The following is a 25,937-nucleotide window of genomic DNA, read 5'->3' on the forward strand; positions in this document are numbered from 1 at the left end:
ATACTAAGAATAAACCGCCTGATTCAAAGGTGCCACAGGAGGACGATCTGCGGACACCCCTGAAGGCAAGATGAAATAACCCGGAAGTCAATGCTGCATTCTAATGTCACTTGAAGTCCTTAGACTGTGAGAAAGATGGTCCTCGCACATGTAAAATAAGCATGATATTCATCAGTTACCATATGGCTTTGAGCATTTTCTTCCACAGGGTTTTGACTAATGTAGAGTGCAGTTATTTATTTTATTTTATTTTATTTTATTTTATTTATTTTATTCGATTTATACCCCGCCCTCCCCACCAAGGAGTTATCCTGCAGATAACTAGACTGAAGGAAAGAATGCACTCCAGGCTTGTAACCATCTGCTGCCCAAGCATGTGAGCAGATGCGGGTTTGGGTGGGAAATTTATAATTGCTCATATTGTGAGTTTTGAAACTTTTTATCTCACCTTTTTATCCTTGTTGGTCCTAATATTTCTATAATGAGCAAGCTTTTAAAAAGAAAATCACCATGAACAATACCATAACATTTGCCTTTGCTTGTTTCTTGCATTTCTCATATTGAAGAGGAATCCCATGCGCATCCATATGTATCAAATCTTGCTAATAGCTTAAGAATCATCATCTCTTTGAAGAAACACAGCATTCACCTTTTCTTCACTTATCTTTACAAAGCAAACAAAAAAGCTTGCATGCAATTTGCATCAGGAGGTCTGATTTTAAAATGTTCTCTGGTGTTCTTGACAAAAACAAGGATGGTACTCCTGTCTCTCAAGAATTTTACCACGAATTAAGCATTCTCTGCTAAACTACAGCCCTTCTGTTCAAAACTGCACCTTGCATGTGGCATCAGGCCATCTTAACAATCAAGGGCATCTGTACTGAATGAAGACAGCTGTGGCTTTCTCCAGTAGGCTGAGAAGTTGGCAAATAACGCTACGGGCAGGGCACCAAGACAACAGTTCTTCATGCCAAATCTGACTGTGCTGTTAAAGTTTACTACAGAGAGTTCAAGTCCTTTAAATCATTGTGACTTGTACTACTCCATGAGGGCAAAGACCCACAGATTGACAAAAACATGCCTGACAATAGTATCGGGCTGGTGTTCAACAGGCAACACTGGAAAGTTGCTGCTGGTGCTGCTTTTTGCTTGTTCCTGGAGAAAAATCACATTCACATGATCTCATGAATACACCTAGCTAAGAGGTTAAGTATGTTTACAGCTAAACAAAACAGAAGTCCGTGGTACCTTATAGATGTGCAGCGCTTATTCCAGCATGAATTTTAATGAGTCAGAGCCCACTTAATGAGCTACAATAGAAACAAAGATCACTTCCTTCATTTTTATGCAGAAAATTTACAAAGGGAGGGTAAAAAGAGAGGAATTAAGCTAGGTTTCCCAATACCCATGTTCCAACGGGGGATCTCCCGGTTTTAGAGGCTTCCCCCGTCCCCAGTCAGCTGGCCGGTGGGGGAAGCCCCACCCCCACAGCCACCATGTACCTCTAGGTCTCTGGCAGGTTTAGAAACCTGCAAACAGGTCCTGTTTCAAAATGCCTGTTTGTGTGTGTGTGCCTTTAAAGTTGAGCAGGAAATATTTCATGGGGAAGGGTCAGTAGCAGAAGCTCTTCAGAAAACAGCCCTCCATTTGTTTTGCTTTGGTTTTAGAGCAAGTAAGTGGGTGGGTATGAGTGTGTGTGTGTGTGAGTGAGAGAGAGCAGCATAGATAAGGCTGCCAATCCCCAGGTGGGAAGCAGGCGAGTACCATGACTAAATAATGAAATTATTAGAAACAATTTATACAAAATTTATAGAATATATTGAAAGTGATACCAACACATATTTAAATACTAATAAAATTCAGGGTGAGAGATTTAGAACAAACTTGACATACAACAAAGCACATGAAACAGTTTCAACTGGAAGTTACTTCCAAAAGTCCAAAGTGAAAAAAATGCTTGTAGACAAAATATGTACTCAAGGTCCAAAGTCCAAAGATTTTTGTATTAGGAGTCTCCAACAACACTGATGGAGCCTGGTGCCGGCCGATAAGTTGCTGTGCCGTTTCAATATCTCTTTCTCAAAGAGGAGGTATTTGAAGTTCTTCCAAGGAAAGTTACATTTTTAGGATAAACAACAACTCATACAAGCACCATACCAAACAGTCTTTACAAAGCATATCACTTTTTATTTTGTCTACAAGCACTTTTTGCACTTTAGACTTTTGAAAGTAACTTCCGGTTGAAACTGTTTCATGTGCTTTGTTGTATGTCAAGTTTGTTCTAAATCTCTCACCCTGAACTTTATTAGTATTTAAATATGTGTTGTTATCACTTTGAATATATTCTATAAATTTTGTATAAATTGTTTCTAATAATTTTATTTAGTCACGGTATTCGCCTGCTTCCTACTTCTCTGTGACTCTCCCTCTTTTTGGTTTTAATCCCTAGGTGGGGGCAGGGGATTCCCCAGTTTGGAGGCCCTCCCCCCACTTCAGGGTCATCAGAAAGCAGGGGGGAGGGGAGGGAAATGTCTGCGGGGAACTCTGTTATTCCCATAGGAAATAATGGAGAATTGATTCATAGCTATCTGGGACTCTGGGGGAGGGGCTGTTTTTGGAGGTAGAGGCAACAAATTTTCAGTATAGCATCCAGTGCCTCTCCCCAAAATACCCCCCAAATTTCAAAAAGATTGGACCAGGGGGTCCAATTCTATGAGCCCCAAAAGAAGGTGCCCCTATCCTTCATTATTTCCCATGGAAGGAAGGCATTTAAAAAGGTGTGCTGTCCCTTTAAATGTGATAGCCAGAACTCCCTTGGTGTTCAATTATGCTTGTCACACCCTTGCTCTTGGCTCCACCCCCAGTGTCTCCTGGCTCCACCCCCAAAGTCCCCAGATATTTCTTGAATTGGATTTGGCAATCCTAAATTGAGCAAAGAGGCCTGAATAAAATGAGGCAAGTGATTTTTTTTTCATTGCATCTAAGGAAGTTAGCTCTCTCAACTCTGACCCATGAAAACTCATGTTGGAATCAATGGTGTTAGTTTTTAAGGTGTCATTGGACTTTGGTTTTGTTCTGCTATAAGAAACTAATGACTATTCAGAATTGACTTTACATTGGTCTGTCTTGCACTCCTTGTGACAATAACTAGAGTTTGAAGGAGGCACCACTTTGCCTTGTTTGATTTCATAGCTTCTATGGTGAATATGATAGCTGGTTCAGCTACGCATAAGGGGAACCTAGCCAAAAATCTTATCTGCATCACACTTTGTACCTGTTCAGCCAGTTTGAAGGCATGGACCTCTATTGACCTGCATAAAGTTATCACTCGCTTACCAGCAGGCTGCTTAATCATTGTTAACACTTTAGTTTAATGAGTAAAACATTACCAATCCAAGGAGAACAACAGTTTCAGACTGGTATAAGGATACATGACTGGGATATAGAATCATAGAGTTGGAAGGGACCTCCAGGGTCATCTAGCCCAACCCCCTGCACAATGCATAAAATTCACTAGTATCTCCCTCCTACACACATACACCCAGTGACCTGTGTTCCAAGCCCAAAAGATGGCAAAAAGAAATGGGAAAAAACCCTCTCTCCAGGATCCCTGGAAAAATTGGCCTGGAGAAAAATTGCTGACTGATCCCAAAGTGGCAAACAGCATTTCTCTGAACATGTAAGAAGGAGCCACAAGAACTAAGCACAGATGCAACCTTTCCTGCCCTTCTTCTCATGATCTGCCTAAGTTCACAGAATCAGCATTGCTGCCAGATGACCATCTAGCCTCTGTTTGAAAACCTAAGGAGGAGAGCCCACCACCTCTCAAGGAAGCCTGTTCCACTGAGGAATTGCTCTGTCGGGAAGTTCTTTGTACTGTTTAGGCAAAAACTCAATTTAGTTTCAACCCACTGGTTCTGGTCCAACTTTCTGGGGCAACAGAAAACAACTCTGCACCATCCTGTATGTCTTCCTGTTATGTTGATATTGAGGTTTCAGCTCTGGTCTCATGGAATATGTTTACGAAAATGTTTGGGGTTTTGGAGTGCCTTACAGAACTTTATTAAAAATATAATTGTCTTGTGTATATAACCCTTAGCCAGTACACATATTCATGGGTCACTTCAGGAAAAAAAATGTTTAAAATAGAAACCAGTTCTTGCCCTTCTGGTTTATTTGCCAATCCAAAGAAGAATGAAAATAGTAACTAATGTAGGCCAACTTTCTGTCCTATTGCCAATTCCAAGCAGGCGGTCCATGTTACTGGCTTTTAAGTAAAGCTTGCTGTTGCTGTGTAAACACGCTTTTCTTTGCAGAGAAAAATCAAGACTTCCCATGCATAATTCTTAAAAAATACAACCCAGAAACAGAGAAAAGAAAACCACTTCATCATCACAATATCTTTATTTTTTTCTTTTCTTTTTTTTTAAGGAAATGCACACCGAAACTGTGCAGAATGTTTCAGGGTAGTGTTCTGTTTTATGTTACAAAAAGACCCTTTCAGTATAAAAAAGCATTACAGTAGGAATACAAGATAAATTAGCTCTAGCTTTCTAACAAAAAAGAAACGTTTTTAAATTTAAAATAGATTTCAACATCTACTTCACAAGTGGCCTGTTTTCTCAGGCACTTGTAACAGTGACAATGGCAGACAGTGGAAGGGACTGAGTGGATCTCAGTTCACATAATAAGAATGTAATGACAAGTCCAATGTTAAGCTCTCTACTGCAAGTTCCTTGAGATTCCAGTACCTCTCATTCATTTTAATGGACCCTGTCTAGGAGAATGGCATGCTGGATTGTGCCTCCCCTCTCATTTGATTATACCAAAAAAGTGCCTCAGCTATTGCAACACTCATTCTGACAGGCACCAGATTTGACTTACTTGGAAAAAAGTTTCATTTGTTTAAACAAAATTTAATTCCTTCCAAGCCAATGTTTTCAAGACTACAGCCTAAAAACTCCAGTACTAAACTTGTTATATGGAGTCAAATTTTCCTAGAGGAAATAGTTTGTTTCATGTTGCGAGAGGGAGAGAGTTCTACTTCTGTCCCAAACCTGTCAACAACTTAAAGCAGGAAGAGTATTATGCTTACCTTGCATAAGAATTTTAAAAGGAACATGACACAGTACTGTTCCATTTATGGTGTGATATATTATGTGCATTTCTTGTTTAAAAAGTGGGGAGAAGGCATCTTCATTTTAAAATCTCATGGGCAAGATGCTGTCCTGTAATATATTCCTCACCTCTCTCTCCCTATGATGGTTAATTTCATTACTAGAAGGGATGGTTTCTGCAATTCCTCCTCTGAGACACCAGCTATTTAGCCACAGGAAGTGGTAGAATCAGCAAAGATCCCTCCTTCCCGATTCTATGAATATTTACCACCTCTAGGCCATTAAAGATAAAGGTGTCCCATCTTTGGGATTATTACAGTACTCATAAGGGAAATGACAGGAGACTTGGGGAGGGACTGAGAAACTAAATGAGGCAGAAAGAGGACTGGTACTGGTAAAGGGTAGTTGCAGAACTGAAATTGTAAACAAGCATGTTAAATCTAAGGTTCTCATCGAGGTTCTGAGATTTCCCTCATCTGCAATGATTGTCTCTTTAAGAGGAGTTCAGCTTAATTTTGAGAGAACATTCAAAGCAGTGCATGTACTTCTTGGGCTCAGTACCCCACAGTATCTGTAAAAAGAATCTCAGGTAGCATAGCCAGGGGAAAAAAACCTATCCTGAGACCTTGGAGAGCTGCTGCCAGCCAACATAGATGGTACTGGCATGTGTGAACCAATCAGGTGTTTGGGGAAAAGTGGCTTCAGATGTCCTTCTGTGTCTATGTGAGGACTGGTTTCAATATAGAATCTGAAATTATCAACAAGTCAATGGGATAAATACTATTGCCAGTCCTGTTGCCTTCCTTGCTCTATGTAACTCTGAGCCCTACATGCACCCTAATTGCACCTTTTCACAGGAGATGTTGTTAAGAAACATACAAACATTTAGTTCATCATTTGAAGTCCTTCACTAGGCTATGGTTTGTGATGCAGATCTTTTAATTCTTTCCTTATTTGCTTGCATCATCTGCAGCTGGCACTTAATATTTGTTCATAACCTTGTTTCTATGAGGAATACTCATTAGTGTCCTTGTAAGGCTTTCACAAAAACTCAGGGCATGTAACATCTGCATGTTTTTCTTATGTCTTCTAGCAGTAGACTATTATTTCTTCTTGTGCAGTTTGCACCTCCATCTAGCTATGTTTACAAACCCTTTGGAATTTCTGACCACATTTTTTTTCAAGACTTGTTTGGGAAGTTGAGTTTTGCCCCTTCTCCCTTTTAAGCAAGGGCCTGTTTTCTAAAGTTGGGTTCTACCAACTGAGCTGAATGTATTGCACATAGCTGAAAACACAATTTGGCACCAGTAGAGGGGGAGAAAGTTGCTGGACAGGGTGTGTTATTACATTTGATTCTACTTAATAATTCCCACAGTCCAAGAAGCACCTAAATGGGAATTTCTTGAAACAAAAGCAGTGGAAGAAACTCCACAGATAGAACTCTGCAAAGTAGAACTGTAAAAGCTTCTCACTGCTCTGACTGCCATTGAGATTTTCCACACAGCTGAAAGGCACACTGAAACATGGAGACAAGCTAATCAATGGCCACTAAAGGCTAAGCTATGCAACATATCTTGCACACAATGGTGTGGTGACAGCACATTCAGAAGCTTAAAAAGAAAACAAACACCCCCCCTCCCCCGGGAAAGCAGCACCAACTATTCTAGAGGAGAATACTTTTCTGTAAAATTGAGGGAGTCAGCCATCAGATTGCTGTGGTCTTTTTCCCTCTCACAGAACACAACAGAAAACCCATCGTCATAACAAAACAAAAGTTATGTACTAAACTGATTTCACCTCATGGTCATCTATTCCCCCCTCCCATTTCCCAGCACAGTATCCTTAGTTTCTCCTGTAGGACTCCAGACAAAGGCATTCTCATTCCCAGTGATACAAGAATCTTCTGGCTGTTGAAAGCAATAGTTTCATGCTCATCTTTGTTGATTGGGCTCATACAACTCAGTGTCAAAACTATTTCCCCCCCAACCTGTTTAAAACTGGCCTTCTCACAATGCTTTGGCTGAGCAGTTTGTTAGGTGGCTGAATTCCAATCTAGTATATGTAAGGGGGTCCTCCTCTTCCCCAGTTGGTGGTTCATTATCATGAAATATATGGGAATCCCACACAACATCCTGCTTCAGTGGGGACCATCAGAATTCGCTTCCTCCCTGCCTTGGAGGCTGTAGTGCAACCCATTCTATGTGGCTTCAGACGGATGACTGCCCTAGGAGAAGGCAATGCAGTGCACAGCACCTCAAAGTTCCAGCCCCTGAAGTACAATCCTTTTGGTCATTCATATATTACAAACCTTTCTTTTCATTTTGTTAACCAAAAAATAAAGCTCATCTTGCATTTTTCCTTTCTTCAAAACATATGGTCAGAAAAAATTCTCAGCTCATCATGGGATGCTTCTTACTGGATTCCTCGAAAGAGGCACATGGCAAAGATCATAGCAAATAGCTGTGGAGGAATCAGAAATAAGGCAAACATTACAATAGAAAGAGCTGGCCAGTCTGAATTATGGTCCAGTAGAAATTTAAAAAACCCAAATAAGTCCAGAACAAAATAAGAACAAAGGAACAAAGGTGGTAGGAAGGTACAGAAACGAGTTGATCCAACGAATTTCAGGACAAAAATAGCCATTCCTCAGCAGAATTCTGTATGAATAACAACATGTTCTATTACAATAACTGTTATAAACTGTGTTTTTCCACATATAACACAATTCCACTAATGATGAGCTGCTTTTTGAATTAAAATGTATTGGCTTATCTGTTAAATGAGTATGTTTCTTTATGGATCTTCTGCTACTCTTAACAATGGGACATATACTCAATAGTAATTTGTAATACCTAGGGCTACCAGCCTCCAGGTGGTGGCTGGAGATCTCCTGAGATTACAACTGATCTTCAAGCAGCAGAGATCAGTTTGCCTAGAGAAAATGGATACTTTAGAACAGGGGTGTCAAACTCATTTGTCATGAGGGCCAGATCTAACATAAATGAGACCTTGTTGGGCTGGGCCAGGTCAGGTTGGGCTGAGCCATGTTGAGCCATGCCAAGTGTGTACCTGTTCTGTTCCCCAAGCCCTTTGCTCCTCAAGCTGCACCCCCCCAAATCTCCAGGTATTTCTCATCCGGAAGCTGGCAGCCCAAAACTACATTACCCGATACTAATTTTGAACTTCTACAGAAAAGGAGTTTTTCTACAATTTTACTAATTTTTTTCTCCCATTGCAAGTAACTCTAACCATCTTCATCTTAGTAAGCTAGAGAGAGACACCATGCCAGTCCAATGCAGCAGAAATAAAAGTTCCGTGGCACCATAAACACTGGCAGGATTTTGTCTGCCCGCCTCTGAATGAAAATACACTTCTATGAGTAAACTAGGAACTTTATTGAACCTAGCTGATCTGCAATTTAATAACTCTTAAAGCATTGGTTGTAACTGGCTTGCAAAGCAAGCCTCATAATGGGCAACACCACCCAGGCTCAGAGCCAGGGCTCGAATTTCTCTGGACCTTTATCTTCACAGCCCATAGAGGAGATGGAAAGGAATAGTCCCAGTCAACAACTGTTCACCCTGAGGGGGCCCCAACTAAGCTACCCAGACTGCAAAACCAATAGGTGCCCAATTTGATACCCCCTATATTTCAGGATACTTACCAATTTGAACTTCCCTTAACCCATACTTTTCCTGTTCTCCTAGATAGGACCTAACAAGAATAACCAGACCTATTTATGCCTACCCCCACCAAGCCATATGAAGAAGGAGAAAAAGGGCCTACTTCATGGCCAATTTGAGTAGGGACCACCAGATTCCTGCATGGCCCGTTAACTGGTGACTGACTAGTCCTGCATGGTCTCAGAAAGGGGAGGGGAGCTCACACATCCCCAAAGGGCTATGAGCAACTGCTGCAATGCAAATCCTCCTGCCCACCCGAATGGTCAGCTCACATGGGGCAATCCTCAGTTGGCTTGCTCACCCCATGTGTTCTCATTCAGAACAGTGCAGGAGCAGGCAAACACTGGACGCCATCCATTTAGGCAGAAACTGATCTTATTGCAGTCTTTCAGGTGCAATCAAGACTCCTGTTTATTTCTCTTCCTCCTGGTTTCCTGTTGGACTAAAGTCAAGGCTTCTAGTCCTTCAGAGGTGAAACTTCAGATGTTTTCCCCCTGACTTTAGCATGTCCTCCCCTTCTCAATCTCTCTACTCAGCACAAACTTTACATCTTCTGTGTGACTACAAGCTTCCTTCTTCAGCCCTTGCATCTTCTGTCTGGTGACCAAAACAAGCTAACTTGTTCTTAAAGGTCTAACTTGGTCTTAAAAATGCAAATTGACCTACTTTGTTCTGGAGATAGAATAAGTTAGTGATCTGCATTTAGCTATGCTAATCTTCAAGGTCATGCTTCAATCAATATATTCAAGTGTGTGTGCTAGTTTCTTCTTTTATGACACTCCTACTTTGCATTGTTTAATATTTGAACATTTAGAACACTGCCCTAGTATTTCAAACTTGCACAGATTTTTAAAACTTACTGCATAGCCAAACACTGAACATCTCTGAACAACTTTCAAAATAAATTGCAAAAAAGGAAAAACATTGACATTGTTTGCATTACTTCTAATAATTTCATTCCAAATAACCATTCACATAGAGTGATTGTCCCAGACCTATTTCTAAAGCCAGACCAAACACCAGAGGGCAGTGCAGAATTGTTTTCCTCTGCTTCCTGTGTAAAATTCTTTCACTTTGCAAAGGCTGCAGATAATATACAAAAATTCAGCATGTGGTGAGAATCTACAGAGTGAAATTCATTATACAGCAATTAGCATACCTCAATGGCTAAAACCCCAATCGCAAGTGCTCCCGCAAGGTATACATATGTCTCAAAAGAGTTCAGGATCACAGTGTAGCAACCCTAAAAGGAAAGAAAATACCCCCATGAAGTAAGACATGGCTTGTTTCATACAATCTATTAGTAGATCCTTCCAAGATATATGGATGGGAAATCCAGTAAAAATCCAGTTTTGACAACATAGCCTTTAGGAACAATGTTGTCTAACTGTGACAAGGCTGACAGCAATAGCATTAGAAAACTTTCTGTTTAGGTCAGGAAAGATGAATATGTAGACAGGTAATCAAAGCTGTTAAGTGACTTGTAAAGAAAAGGAGCTTCCAACTTTTATTTTTGTAATCCTGGTCAAGAAATGCATGTCCCAGTTCTGGAGTCTGACACCACATTTAGGCAGTATGGTTTGCAATCTGGAACTAATCATGGCCAATCTATACATGAGGGAGAGCTGTACCATAACAATGAAACAGAGGCATTTGTATGATGCTCCATGTGAAAGTGATGGAACATCCCATTTGAAAGATGAATTCACCTCCAGGTTCCTGCCTGGCTTCACAGTTTTCAAATGTTTTTCAAACTCTACAGATGATCCTGTATGCATCTGTATCAATTTAATATTATGTCAGGGTCAGTCTTTAAACATCCTGCCATGCTTTGCAGAACACCAAAATGACAAAAAAACCATTATGAAATCCTGAAACCAATGGCCACTCCTCAGGTACTGAACCTCATTCTGTGATTTGCCCAACTTTATTAGTCAAATCTATGGGTGGACTTAATCACCCAAAGGGTGATTAACATGTGGAATTCATTGCCACAGGAGGTGGTGGCGGCTACAAGCATAGCCAGCTTCAAGATGGGGTTAGATAAAAATATGGAGCAGAGGTCCATCAGTGGCTATTAGCCACAGTGTGTGTGTGTGTGTATGTGTGTGTGTATATATAATTTTTTTGGCCACTGTGTGACACAGGGTGTTGGACTGGATGGGCCACTGGCCTGATCCAACATGGCTTCTCTTATGTTCTTATGTCAGACTAGCCCAGGAATGGCCAAAATGCAGCTCAGGAGCCACATGTGGCTCATTCACGTATTGTGTGGCTCTCAAAGCCCCCGCTACCCTTTCAGCCAACTTGGTAAAGGCATTTGTCTCTTTAAATCATTTCCTCAAGCCAAGCCACCCAGTGGCTTGGAGAATGCATTTAAAGTTAAAGTTGCTTTGCTTCCATCTCTCCTTCCTTCCTTCCTTCCTTCCTTCCTTCCTTCCTTCCTTCCTTCCTTCCTTCCTTCCTTCCTTCCTTCCTTCCTTCCTTCCTTCCTTCCTTCCTTCCTTCCCTCAAACATCTGATGTATATTATATGTGGCTCTTATGTTAAGCAAGTTTGGCCACTGCTGGCCTAGCTTCTCTTGTTGCAGCCACCAGCTAACTTCCATTTTCCTCCATAAAGTTTGACTCCTTGCCCTGAAAGGGTTTTTGTTTTGTTCTAAAAGAGTCTTTGTTCACATGTTCACACACCACATCTCCCTATAGGATCATTCATTTACATTCTGTATGTTTCCTTGACCAGTCAGTTCCTCTGTTCACCCTTGCTTCTGCTCATCCTGTAAAACAGCACTGTGCATAAAAAGTTACTAGAAAGGAAAATTCCCAGCTGCAGGAGCTAAATACTGTTCTAGAAAGCAACCTAGGATCATAATAGAATTAGTTGACTGTTATGAGAACTATAAAATGACATTTATTCTGCATGGTGCTCAAGGTGCATTCATATATGGTTTGCACTTATGGGAGCCACTATGGGTGGACTTGAGCCTGGAAGTCTGCCTTTATGCTCACTTCCATCATGTGTCATGGATGTATTACGTGGCCTTGGGAAAGTCACTGTCTCTCAGATTCAATGCTACATCATCAAAATGGATAATAGTGGACCACCTTGCAAGACTGGTGAAGGAGAAATATGATAAAACATTTTCATCCAATGTAATATAACACACACACAAAGAAAGAGATATACTGCATTTCTGCATCAGTTTAGACAGAGAAATCTTTTTATCAACATCCTTCAAGACAGAAACCTGAAAATACTGTATTTCCCATCAGATAAACTACACAATCAGTCTCATTTGGCTTGCTGTGTCTCCATTACCTGCCGGTTTTGGTATATTTCCTTCCCCATGAGACAGTTTTCCTTGCTGACAAACATTCCATCTCGAGACTGGATCGCCCGTCGGCAGCAAGCTTCAGGAAATGCATCGTGTGAATACAGAAGTTGAAAACGTGAAGCAGATTTAAAATCTTCTGGACCATTGACACCACAGCAGCCAAACTTATCAGACATGAAAGGAAATCAGATGGTTAACATTGTTTTGCAGCACTATGGGAAGCATCAGAGAGTGCTTGAAAATGGCATGCAATTTAAAAAGGAAGAGAGGCAGGAAAGATATGTAGGAACCAGTGAAGGAAGCCTGCTGACTATGGTATATGTTTTCTGCAAGCATACAAAAAGGATACAGTTTGTTAATTAGTGAAAAATACTGTATGCTGAGAAATTGTGGACCTGCAGGTCCTGTTCTGTCTTGCCCTCTAAGGCATCTGGGCACCAGTGGCCATCCAAGGTCTCTGCCTGGCATGTGCCTCCCACATGGCTTTTCCAACCCTTGGAGGGACTTTTCTTTCCCTCTTTCAGTCACCACCTGGCCTTTATTATTTATTTATTTTAGTAGATTTATATTCTGCCCTTTCCCATGACGGGCTCAGGGCATATCACAAAACATAGTAGAAACAGCTAAAACGCAATGGTAAAATAATACTATACAATTAAAAATAGCACAGTTCAATAAAATAAGACATAGGCAGAGTGGGCACGCATTGCAGATTAAGACATAGATATTGGTACGAATATGATAGTCCAGATGGTAAATCATTGTGGGGGAGGACAATAGATGGTATAGGCAGTAGAGAAAGGACACCAGTTTGCCTTAGCTGAAAGTCTGGCGGAATAGCTCCATTTTACAGGTTCTACAGAATGGTAGTAAATCTGGTAGGGCCCGGATCTTCATGGGGAGCTGATTCCACCAGGCCGGGGCCAGGCCCTGGTCGAGGCAAGTCAAACATCCTTTGGGCCAGGGATGGCCAAAAGATGTTGGTTAACAGATTGCAGCAATCTTCAGGGTTTATATGTGGAGAGGCAGTCCTGCAGGAATATCAGTCCCAGGCCACATAAGGCTTTGAAAGTCAATACTAGGACCTTGAAGCGGATCTGGTACTCAATTGGTAACCAGTGCAGTTTGCACAGCATCAGCTGACTGTCTGCCCATAAAGGCAATCCAGTTAACAGCCGTGCTGTCGCATTTTGCACCAGTTGGAGTTTCCAGATCAGCCCCAAGGGCAAGCCTGCATAGAGCGAATTACAATAATCCAACCTGGAAGTGACTGTTGCATGGATCACTGTTGCTAAATCCTGGGGAGTCAGATAGGGCTCTAGCTGTTTGACCTGCTGAAGAAAGTAAAAGGCAGATCATGCAATTGCTGTGACCTGGGCATCCATAGAAAGGGAGGTATCCAGTATCACTCACAGATTCCTCACCTTCTGAGCTGGCACATTCATCAACAGATAGAGCTGGGTGTCATCTGCATATTGGTGACAATCCAGCCCAAAACCTTTGTAGGAACTATCCACTGAGAGGAAAAGTGCTCCCAGCCTTCCTTCCCTGAGTTGCCCTTCTAAGACCTCACCTTGTGCCTAAGTCTCCTGCTACCCAGTGTCTGGTTACCACTGCCAACTGACTGCCCTCCCCTTCTCTTGGTATTCATTTTAAAATGGTATGTCCAAAACAATGGAAGTCTATGTTGTACAGAAAACAGCCACAAGCATTAAAAATTATAAAACATTTCTTTAAAAGAAAATGCCCATGTGCATATTCTTAGAATAGCAACAGACTGAGTAAGGGATCCAAAAGAAAAGTATAAACACACAACTCATTTGTCTCTCCCTCTGTACATGCCCTAACTAATGTTAACATAAGTCAAATAACATAAGTTACATAAAAGTTACAGTGTTCTTAAAGGATTCTCGTTACCGCGGAGCCTCTGCTCAGGCCTTGCAGTCCTCCACAGGGTGGTGGCCACCTTCAGCAGGCCCTAGGTGAGTGTTCCATCAAAGATTCTCCTCCATGTACCAGGGAGGCAATCTCCTTCTGTGGGGGTAGTCACTCCTTCTTTGCCCACCTCCAAAAAAGCCCTTCCTGGAATCTCCAGGAAAAACTCCAAACTATTTCTTCCGTGTTAGGTGTCACCTTTCTAGCTGGGGGCAGGGCAAGCTTGACCAACCCACTGCATCTGGCCCTTTACATTTTTAAAGCCATATTGAGTGAGGCTGGCAAGCAACTGACCCCCCCTTCACCTAATTTCTGCCAAAAGAGAATTTTTTTAAAAAAAAAAAAAACAACCTCAAGGTGAAGGTTTTGTACAGTCCAAACCACCAAAGTTAAAAAAAAAATCCACAGGTGCAAAGTCAAGCATGAAGACTGGCAGTCATGTCTACCAAAACGTTCAATGGGCTCAGAAGAGTCTCCTGCACAGTTTCTGGGCCTACCATTCAATGAGTACACAGAACAGGCCCTGACCTGGATAGGCCAGGCAAGCCTGATCTCATCAGATCTTGGGAGCTAAGCAGGGGTGGCACTGGTTAGTACTTGGACAGGAGACTTCCTTGAAATACACAGTCAGGAACACAGGGGCAGTCTCTATTCAGCTACCTCTCTGAATATCCTCCAGGTCCCCAGTAGGGGTCAGTCACCAGAGGTCGACATGACTTCCAGGTGCACACACACAAACAAATATACAACCTCCCCAAATTAAAATAATATGCAAAACATGAACATATATGCAAACATATGATAATTAATTTAATATGCATTATTTTAACCTGTAACATAATTCAACCTTTCTTGATAAAGAATTCTGGGTGCCTTGGCAAAGTATATGCAGCAATGAAAGTGAGTGCTCATTTTGAAGACTGTTTCAATATAAATAACTTCAATGGAAAGGAAAATCAAAATCTGTCTGTGTAGCTTTCTCTGTAGCCAGGCTGACATGATCAACTGTATGTACACATTCTACCACTATTTAGAGATGAAAAAATATTTCAAAATAAATCTCTCCCCCAAAGTACTAAATATGAATGCATTAAAACCAGACCTCATGTTCTTAATAATATAACTAAAATTAAAGCCCTGGAAATCCACTGTCACATGCAACTTAGAAGTATATGAGAAAAGCCTCTCACGTGCGGGGACTGTGAACATTTAGGGTGAGTTTCCAGACAGGCTGAACAGGAAAGTTGTATGTAAGCTGCTTTTTAGATGCTGCTACTCACTGTTATCATGACTGAATTCCAGGTGGAAGAGAAGATATCTGACTCATTGTTCCCCTGATAGTGCTTCTTTAGCTCCTTGGTAAAGAACTCTCGGGTCAGCTATAGCACACAGAATTAGATAAAAAGAGAAAGAACTGATGGAAGATCTTTTTGCACAAAGTGCTGCAGCATGGTAGCAAGCAGTGTTTGTATGGTGCTACTAGTAGAAACACAGAGTTGGATGGTACCTCCAGGGTCATCTAGTCCAACCCCCTGTACAATGCAGGGAATTAATAAATACCTTCCTCTCTAACACCCCCCCCCCCAGTGACCCCTGCTCCATGCCCAGAAGAAGGCAAAAAATCTCCAGGATCCCTGGCCAAACTGGCCTGAAGAAAAAATGTTTCCTCGTCCCAAAGTGGTGACCAGCATTTCCCTTGATGTGAACTTACAGATAAATCTTTGAACAAAGTTAGAGTCCTATAGCACCTTTAAGGCCAACAAACTTTTATTCAAAGTGTATGCACATGGAAGGTCATACTTTGAATAAAACTTAGTTGGTTTTAAAGGTGCCATGGGACTCACTTTGTTCCATTGCTTCAGACCAACACAGCTATATACCTAGATAAATCCTTTAATATGTTAACATTTGTTGAACAAAGTGCTGCCTCATTAAATTAATGTAACATAGGTAAGAAAAGGCTTGAGCTGTGGGTTCCAAGCTCAATCTTTGTCCTAAGTTAGGTTTGGCGAAAATGTTCCCCAAAATCATAGTGCGTTGCTGGATTCAATTTTATTTATTTAATTAATTAGATAAAGTCTGTCTATCTGATAGAGTGAGGTTACAAAAACAAGTACTATACAAAAGTAACCATCTACTAAAAGAATCATTAATCAGATAACCCAGAACCCCCATCTCTATCTTTGAAACTGCCCCTTAGTCCTTCTTAAATAGCTGTTTCACAGCCTCACTGCAAGACTCCAAGGGTAGACACTTGCCTCACCCCTTCCAAGTTGCTGTTCTACAACAGCTGAATGCCAAGAAAAGAGATCAGGCTGAGTCTGTAATGCATAGTCTTGAGCATTTGCTTGGAGACCCTTGTTGGGATGATGAACACAGGTTTATATTGGCATACAGTACTTCAAGAACACAGTAGCAACTTGACTGTTAAATCACTTGAGGTAAACAGATTATTGTACCCATGAGGTCTTTCCAATGGGGACCCAAAGTTTCTTACATAGTTCTTCTCTCTGTTTAATCCTCCCAGCAGCCCTATGAGGTAAATTAGGTTGAGAGCACATAACTGACCCAAGGCTCCCAGAAAGCTTTCATGGCACAGTGGGGATTTGGATCTGGCTTTCCCAGACTAGTTCTTTCCTCTAACCCCTGCACAACACTAAAGGCCTCTACAGATCTCCTTTTTAACCCAATGATGGATTTCAACAAATTACTACCTGAAAGTATCTTTCTGGATAAGACAACTTCCCTTGTGAACCTTTGAAATTCTTGCAAGGAATCCTGACTTTTTGCCAAATCCCAGATATGTAGTAATAAAAGTATTAAATGCTTATTCTAGTTAATTTTGATAGACAGGATAAGATTCTAAAGAAGTTAATGTTTCCATACATTTTACAATGTATGAATGACATTCACAGAGTTCTAATTCTATCCTGTTCGAAAAGGTGTTTACTTATCAAGCACATGGGAAAGGCATGGGACTGCAGCTTCAGAACTATATTATGAGATTTTTGTGCCTGACCTTCTCTCCACATTGTTTAAATAAGAGCAAAGAACCCCCACATGGCCATGAAAACCATATCAACTGTCATATCTTCATTTCACCGCCTCACCAGTTTTAAGGTCAGCAGTGATTCTTTTACAAAGCACATGTGCTATGCTGACATCTTAAGCCTATTATTAATTGCATCTTTGTGATCTATTATGAATGACAGTTGCTAATAAAAGACTGAACTTATTGAAAATAAGTGCATATTATAAATTAATTCAGGATTTATCTATATTTTCATAGTTAAATGAATGTATGTCAAAAGTTACATAGTAGATGGCTGAGAAGGATGTTTTGAATATCTGAAAATCCATAGAACCTGTCAGTAAATCTGTCAGCAGCCCAGTTCCCTCTTCACAACAGATCTAACCACTTCTGCTCACTGAAAAGGCATGCAGGTCCCCAAACCTCAGGAATAAACTTTCCTGGGGCAGGAAATTCCTGCTGGAAAACAGGAAAGGGAATGCTGGGAAGACTGGCAACTGACAGCACATTCTGCTGATAAATTATATTAGACAACCCAGAGGGTTTTATTACATGATCATTACATGATGTCTAGTAGTCAAGTTAAGACAATTAAAAAAAAAACTTGGTGCTTGAGCTATTATTTAATGTTGGGAATGAATGCAGAGTAATAATTCTGGCTCAACAATAATGGTTGTATGACTCTAACTTTGTCACACTGCTTCAGACCAACATGGCTACCCACCTGGTTGTGTGAAAAAATATTGCATGAAAAAGATCAATCCATGGATTACCACTTAGTGTTATGGTCGATAGTGATGATGTTACAAAAATCAGTAATTACCTGATTTATTTTACTGAATTTGTCCAGCTCATAAACAGCTGTATTATAAACAGATTAAGTAAAGGTAAAAGTAGTCCCCTGTGCAAGCACCAGTTATTTCCGACTTGAGGGTGATGTTGCTTTCACAATGTTTCCACAGCAGACTTTTTACGGGGTGGTTTGCCATTGCCCTCCCCAGTCATCTACACTTTCCTCCCAGCAAGCTGGGTACTCATTTTACCAACCTCGGAAGGATGGAAGGCTGAGTCAACCTTGAGCCGGCTACCTGAACCCAGCTTCTGACAGATTACTATTGTCTTAATAAATTCTCTTCCAACTTGGAACATTTCATGAAATTCTGAGAATGTCTCATCAGCACATCAAGTAACCAAAGCCAGATATTTTGTAGGTACATGTGCATAAATCTATAATATTGGCTTGGATCCAGTGGAACATTTCAATGGGTGAATTTCTGCCCATAAAGTTAGGGTTGCCATCCGTCCCGATATATCGGGACCATCACCGTTATGGACCTTCTTGTCCCGACATCCCAACAAGACCCAATTTTGTCTCGATTTGCACCATGCAAAGCGCTTTGAACACTGACTGAAATGCTAAACTACAGCCCCCAGCAGCCTTTTCGCACTGCTCTTGGGCTTCTCGACACAGCCCCACCCCTCCACCCCGTTCAGCGGCTTTTTTGGAGGAGCAGAAAGCCCGGCAACAGCAGCGGGCGAAATGCTTGCTTCTTCTACGCATGTGCCAAAGCCAGGAGGAGAGGGAGGATGAGGACAACTAAGGAGAGTTCGGCTCATTTTCTCCCCCCGCCCCTCCCACTTCAAAACCGGCATTTGAGGTAGAAGCAGCAGTGGCAGCGGCGGAAGCTGTGGCTGCAGTGGCAGCAGCAGCGTGCGCTCTTCAGGCAGTTTGAGAGGAGGCACGAGACCCTCTTAAGAACGTCGCGGGGGAGCAGCCGCGGCGCACGCCTCAGGTAAACAAATTAACCGTCACCCAACTGCCTTTCCGTTACTTTCTGGGCAACGTGGCGCGGAGTTGGGGTGTCCCGACGAGGTCCCAGCTAGATATGGCAACCTTACTTGAAGTACAACTTCCTCTCTTGCTGTAACCCAAAATATCCCCCAAAATGCTGCTCCTAGGGGGGTCCCTTGAGGAGCAGCACTGAGGGTAATTTAGGGCTACAACAGCAGAAGATGATGACAGAGTCATTTTGGTGGGCAGAAATCTGTCTGTAGAAATCAGCAGCACACCCTTGTATACCGTGAACATCTCTATCTAAGTCCAACAATGGATTATTTGTTGCTAATGTTCTATGTGGCTGTTGTCTGTCTTCCACATCTTAGACCTACTCTTTTTTCTGGGTGTACATGTTGGGAAGGTGGACTGAATTTCCAGAAGCAATTTTCTGTTTCTGTGGTGTGACTGGTACTGTATGCATGCACACAGGGAACTCTTGGAAATCAGGTGAGCTTTCTCCAAACACTTGCCAAGAAAGCTGGCAAATACTAAGGGAAGTTTCACTCATCTCTAGGTGTCCTCTACATCAGTGTTTCTGAATTTCTCTCACTCATGGCAGAAGCACAGCAGAATATGTACTGTAGTGGTTAGAGCATCATACAAAGATCTGTGAGACCCAGGTTCAAATCTGCAATTGCCACAAAGCTCACAGAAAAGCCTTTAGCCAGTCAGTGTCTCTCAGTCTGACCTACCTCACAGGGTTGTTACAAGAATAAAATGTAAGAGGGGATAGAGCAATCCCTAAGCTCATCTGAGGAAGGACAGGGTAAAAATGAAATAAATACATACATAACTATTTTCATAAAGGAAAAACTCAGCAGAAAATTTCCATTTTTATACCATGCATGTAACCTGAACACTAGAATAATAGCCATGATCCTGGCCTAGTGCCTAGAAGTTATTGGGAAAAGTCTACATTTCCCAGGATTCCCTCTATCCCTCTGAATGGGTGGCAAGGTTTTGGAGGGAAACTAGCCCAGAGGGTGGTGGGACCTGGAAGAGAGCATAAAAAGGGCCAAGCACAGACAGGGTGTGTTCTTCCTGAAGAGGCTGTAGGCAGAGAGGTTGTCTGTCTAGAAAGATTACAGACAAAGACTGCTCTCTGGAACAAGCAGTAGGAAGATCCCTCACCCAACGGAAGTGTGGTGAGTTTGATATTAGAGTACTGACTGTATAGCTAAATGCATCAGGGCTTTTGTTTATTTGCACCAAACTTTACTGTTCCATATTCACTTTAGCACTAAATCCTTATCACCCACTTATTGTTTTAGAGCACTAATAATAAACTTTTTGTTCTTATACTGCCTGGGTAGTATTTCCTTGGTCATAGTTAAGAGGTATTTATTAATAAAGAAGACAAGGGTGGTTGGATGCTCTGGACCCTCCATACAGACCCTTACCAGAGTGGTGGCAGCCAGCAGAAGGCCCTGCTAGGCCCCTGCTGTGTGACAATAGAGCTGGAAGCAACTTCCAGGGTCATCTAGTCCAACCCTAGTCCACAATGCAGGAAATTCACAAATACCTCCCCCCCCTACACAGACACATACATCCCCAGTGACCCCTGCTCCATGCCCAGAAGATGGCAAAAACCTCCAGGATCCCTTGCCAAACTGGCCTGGAGAAAAATCCCTCATTGACCCTAAAGTGACAAACACTATTTCCCTGGATGTGTAAGAAAGGGCCACAAGAACTAAGCACTGATGGAACCCTTCCTGCCTTTCTTCTCATGATCTGCCTAATTCACAGAATCAGCATTGCTGCCAGATGGCCATCTAGCCTCTGTTTAAAAACCTCAAAAAAAAAGAGAACCTACCACCTCCCGAGGAAGCCTGTTCCACTGAAGAACTGCTCTGTCAGGAAGTTCTTCCTAATGTTTAGTTGAAAACTCTTCTGATTTAATTTCAACTCACTGGTTCTGGTTGGACCTTCTGGGGCAACAGAAAACAATTCTGCACCATCCTCTATATGACAGCCCTTCAAGTACTTGAAGATGTTGATCATATCACCTCTCGCCTCCTCTCCAGGCTAAACATGCCAGCTCCTTCAACCTTTCCTTGTAGGACCTGGTCTCCAAATCCTTCACTATCTTCATTGCCCTCCTCTGGACACATTCCAGCTTGTCTATATCCTACTTAAATTATAGTGCCCCACACTGAACACAATACTCTAAGTGAGGTCTAAACAAAGCAGAGTAAAGCGATGCCATCACTTTGTGTGATCTGGACACTACACTTCTGTTGATACAGCCCAAAACTGCATTGGCCTTTTTAGCTACCATATCACACTACTGATCTCATTACATATGCTAAATCTATTTTCCACTATGTTTTAATGTATTATTTTTTTCTAATGGCAAACCAGAATTATGTTTATAATATATGTTACATGTTAAAAAGTAAATTAGGTAAACAGGAAGACCTCTGGGAAAGACATGTTCTCAGTTTAACTCAGATTTGCAAGCAATAGAGCAATTAACAGACAGCATTCATTGCCTCACAACATTCTCACCATCATTCTCCCATTCTGACATGTTACTGTTTTGTTGGTTTCCCATGCAAATGCTATCCAGACTAAATGTCCTTTCAATTTGTTAATTTCATTATTTTGCCACTGGATTCTAACTTTGTACCACTTTGCATTCTTAACTACTGGCCACCAGCTATATGTGCTCACTGTACCCCATTCCACTGTCTGATGAAGTATGCATGCATACGAAAGGTTACATTCTGAATAAAACTTTGTTGGTCTTAAAGGTGCTATGGGACTTCTATTTTGATCTATTGCTTCAGACCAACACGTCTGCCCACCTGGATCTAATTGCTGACTCATGTTCAGTGTATGGTCCACTAAGACCCCTAGATCCTTTCTGCATATACTATTGCCAAGACAAGTTTCCCCATCCTATAATTATGCACTTGATTTGTTCTATCTAAATGTAGAACTTTACATTTATCCCCATTAAAATGCATCTTATTTGTTTTAGCCTAGTTTTCCAGCCTGTCAAGATCATCCTGTGTTCCTGACTCTGTCTTCTACTAAAAGTGTTCGTTAACAAATTAACAAGTACTCAGTAATTCTATGTTTGTTGGAAACACACAGTGGGTTAATATAACTTTTATACTCCTTGCATGATAGCTTCATTAGTAAAATTAATGGGGATATTTTGGACCTCACAGCTTTTTTGGAAAGCTGTTAAAGCTGTACCTTAAAATGAAAAGGCCACATTATCTTAAAATGCAAATGTTTGTTATTCAGACAGGACAGGGATGCTCTCTTGGGAAATAAGCCAGCATCATCAGAGACTTCTGAGCTAGGAGGTGTCCCCACATACTTCAGCATTGTGTTTCCCTTCACTTCTTTTGCATAATTTAACTGCCTGGCCTCTCTTCCTGTGGAGACAACCACACAGACTTTTTATTGATGCTTGTCTGTTTCCTAAGTGTAGACTTTGAAACTAATATTACAGTTGGTAATAGTCCCTGTTGGCTTCCTTTGACCAGTTATGGAACAAAAGAGTCATTTGAATATAAAGTGAAACCTTTATTTTGACAGGCAGAATCCCAAAGGAAATGTTTGAGGTTTGTGTTTGTGATTTTTATGAGATTTGACCTAAAACAAAGCCCAGTGCTGGGCCTGTTCTGATTTGCCAGAAAAATAATCCGTTTCCTTTCATTAGTATACATTTTTAGTTTGTTCCAAATATCATGACTTTGAGTAGGAGAGGAAAGAAGGAGAAGTAACAAACATCACAGCTCTCTTTCAGCCTGAAAAGAAATTAATATAACAAAGCTGGCCAAAATAAGTCACCCTTGGCCAAGCACTGATTCTCTGTTTTTGTTTTTTAAATACAATACAGCTTTATTAAAAGAAACAACACCAAAATATACATATTTTGCTTCATATACCAAACATTGGCAAATGTAAAAATAAAGTACAGAGAACATTTCCAAAATCTCAAACAAAATGAATATTATCAATTCTGGTGACCATATAAATAGTGCTAGGTGCCCTCCTTAAAAAAAACTCACACAAACAAAACAAAACAAAAAAGAGACAAACAAACAAAACTTAAAAAGAAAAAGAAAGGGGGGAGGGGATTAAGGAGAGAAGGGGAATAGGAATGAAAGGGCATAGATCAGTGCAATGCTAGTAGAGAAAGACAGTCCATAGATGATATCAAACCACATTGAACTGGAGAGCCCATATTCCATGAAAGGAAGGCTCGGCCCTTCCCAGCCAAGCCGGCATTGCCGGCGTTCAGGCTGGGGGCCGTCTTTGCCCCCGCGGAAGAAGGGAGCAGCGACTGACAGCCCAGCATATCCGGGGCTGGGTCTGGGCGTGGCGTCGGGGGGCTATATAAGCCCTGGCCCCGCCCAGACTTCGTGTCGTTGTTTCGTGGCTCTCTGTTGAAGAGCCTCGTGTGTGAGCTGCAGGGTTCTGGCCTGCAGAGCGTCGAGGGTCCGTTCGTCAGGTTGGTCTGTCGGAGCAGAGCAGGCGGGGCGCGAGCGTCCGGTGATCGTTGTTACACGGAGCGCGCAAGCGGCGGCTGAGTTTGGGAGTTTTTTGCTTTCTGGGGCGGGGAGCCTGTGTGGCGTTAGCTGCGGCCGGGCTCGGCCCGCAGCACGCGCGGCGGTCGCTGGGCAGGGCGGTTGCCCCAGAGGGAGCGGGAAGCCTCGTGCGCGGCAGAAGGCGCTTGCGGCGGCCATTTTTTAAGAGGCGGGCGGCCCCCCCTTTTGTTTAATTGGAGGTGGTCTTCAAAGCGCGGGCGACGGCCTTTTCTTCAAGTGGCAGTCATTGGGCAGCAAGGGTAAGCTTCGTGCTTTGCCCGGCGCGCAGGGCGGCCATTTTCTAGGAGACTGTTTGGGCGGCAAGGAAGGCGCACGCGGCGGCCATTTTCTTGGAGGCTGTTTGGGCGGCAAGGAAGGCGCGCACGGCGGCCATTTTCTTGGAGGCTGCTTGGGTGGCAAGGAAGGCGCACGCGGCGGCCATTTTCTGGGTCCTTGCAGCGGCCATTTTAGGCAAGCGATTAGTCAGCAGTGGGCCTGTGACGCAGCATTGGCATAGTGGGTGGAGGCGCTTTAGGGTTGAGGCGCTTTAGCGGCCTTGTTCTGTTGGTTTTAAAGGGGTACACCCCTGTTTGTAATTTGACAAGGAAGCACTGGGGAGTAGTCCTCTTTATCTGCTGCCCCACTACAGGCCAAGTTTATCACTATGGCACCTAGGAAAGGTCAAGATAAGGGCAAGGGCAAACAACCAGCCCGTCCACCCCGTGCGCGCCCGGCTGAGGATCACGGTCAAGGGGAGCAGGTTCGTTTGGCCATTCTTAGCCAAGTTGAGGCTTTAGAGCAGCAACGGCTCACAGCAGGGGCCCCCATTTGGCAGGGGCGTCGCCGCGCTTCTGGGCGGTCGCCGCACCTTACGTTTGAGGCAGAGATGCTTGCGCGACTGTCTGCGATGCAGGGCGGAGTGTCGGCGCCTGATCCACAGCCGGAGCCGAAAGACGAGGAGGACCCAGGCGAGGGACCATCAGGGGGACAACCGAGCGATGGCGTCCATGGAGGTGGTCTTCCGCAGATTCCGGAAGGTGGTGGAACTCCTGCTGATGCTGGGGGTAAGCTGTTGTGGCAGCAGAATCCAGGGTGGCCCTGGGGACCTATTCAGGCTCCGGCCCTTCCCCCAAGTTTGGGGGGGGGAATTGGGGCATAGGGCAGCCGGGCGCACCCGCTGTCCAATGGGGGCCTGGGCTCCCCTGGCCTTGGGGTCTACAGAGTCTTGTCAATCAGGGGCCGGGGCTAGGTAGTGTTGGTTTACAGGCAGCGGGTCTACAGGCAGTCGCTGCGACTCCTGCAGCCTCCTCAGTGTCGCCTTCCCAAGGGGTTCTGCCTTGGGGTGGTCAACAATTTGCTCAGATGCAGGGATTGGGCTCTACTGGGCTCGAAGCCGGTGGCCTTGGAGGCGTGTGGTTTTATGCTAACATCCCATTTCACGCTTTCCCATATGGTGACACCTCGTTGCCTCTGGGGGATCATTTGACGGGACTTACCCATGAAAAGATCTTGCGCGGAGAATACGTGGATGTGTTCAGCCTTCTCTATAGAGAGATCGAGAAGAAAAGCAAAGACGAGCTTGACGAAAAGGATAAGGAGAAGCTGAAATGCCGAAAGGTAGATAGGACCTGGGCAAATTGGCTGCCCGGCTTTTTAATCTACGCAGGGGTTATTGCTAGGGCACAGCCGGCCCACGTGGCCGCCCTTTTTCAATACATCGACATTATCTACAGAGCTTATACGGACTTCGTCGGTGCAGCATGGCTGCAATACGACGAAGCCTTCCGTATGAGGGCGGCTGTCAACCCTGGGTTGCCTTGGGACCAAGTCAACCAGCAGCTTTGGCTGCAGCTGATGTCCCCGGCGAAGCCTAACGCCGGTGACAGATCAGACAGCGGACATTTAGTCCAAAAGCAACAGCAGCAGCTCACTGCAGGTGCCCGCCCGTCGGCGGGCCAGCCGGTTCAATCCCGGCTGCTATGTTGGGAGTTCACTTCCAAGGGAGTATGCCCCAGGAAGCTCTGCAAATTCAAGCACGAGTGCCCACTGTGTAGCGGGCCTCATGCCCTTTCCGCCTGCAGTAGATCTAAGCCAAAAGCCTGGGTCAAGCGCCCCGGGGGCGGCGGCAGCGGTCAGCAGCCTCCTGGAAAAGGGGCCCAGCCCCATTCGTCTGAGGGTTCTCAATAATTTATTGAGAAAGTACCCACGCAAGTCAGATGGGCGATACTTGTGGGAAGGGTTTTCCATGAGGTTCAGGATCCCCTACCAGGGGCATAGGGCCCCTTTTTTGGCCCCCAACCTTAAGTCAGTGGCAGGTCTCGAACACATTGTTCGAGCAAAGATCGCCAAGGAGTGCCAGGAAGGCAGGGTTCTTGGCCTTTTGACTCACCGCCGGTCCCGACATTGCGAGTATCTCCCTTGGGGGTGGTGCCTAAAAAGGCACCCGGGGAGTA

At 43.3% G+C, this 25,937-nt stretch overlaps 1 protein-coding gene across 2 annotated transcripts in view; it reads right to left on the bottom strand.

Annotated features, from left to right (window-relative positions):
• Window positions 1-7,469: 7,469 nt before the first annotated feature.
• Window positions 7,470-25,937, bottom strand: part of TSPAN18 (tetraspanin 18) — a 438,254-nt gene continuing 419,786 nt past the window's right edge. For both annotated transcript variants that reach the window (XM_060262263.1, XM_060262264.1), the window contains 4 exons: window positions 15,350-15,448; window positions 12,119-12,298; window positions 9,960-10,043; window positions 7,470-7,577 (listed from right to left, as the gene is read on the bottom strand). In XM_060262263.1, the coding sequence (XP_060118246.1) occupies window positions 7,530-7,577; window positions 9,960-10,043; window positions 12,119-12,298; window positions 15,350-15,448 (411 nt within the window). In that variant the 3' untranslated portion in view covers window positions 7,470-7,529. The remainder of the gene's footprint in view (window positions 7,578-9,959; window positions 10,044-12,118; window positions 12,299-15,349; window positions 15,449-25,937) is intronic.

The sequence above is a fragment of the Heteronotia binoei genome, chromosome 21 (assembly GCF_032191835.1).
Source record: "Heteronotia binoei isolate CCM8104 ecotype False Entrance Well chromosome 21, APGP_CSIRO_Hbin_v1, whole genome shotgun sequence".
NCBI classification, from domain to species: Eukaryota; Metazoa; Chordata; class Lepidosauria; order Squamata; family Gekkonidae; genus Heteronotia; species Heteronotia binoei.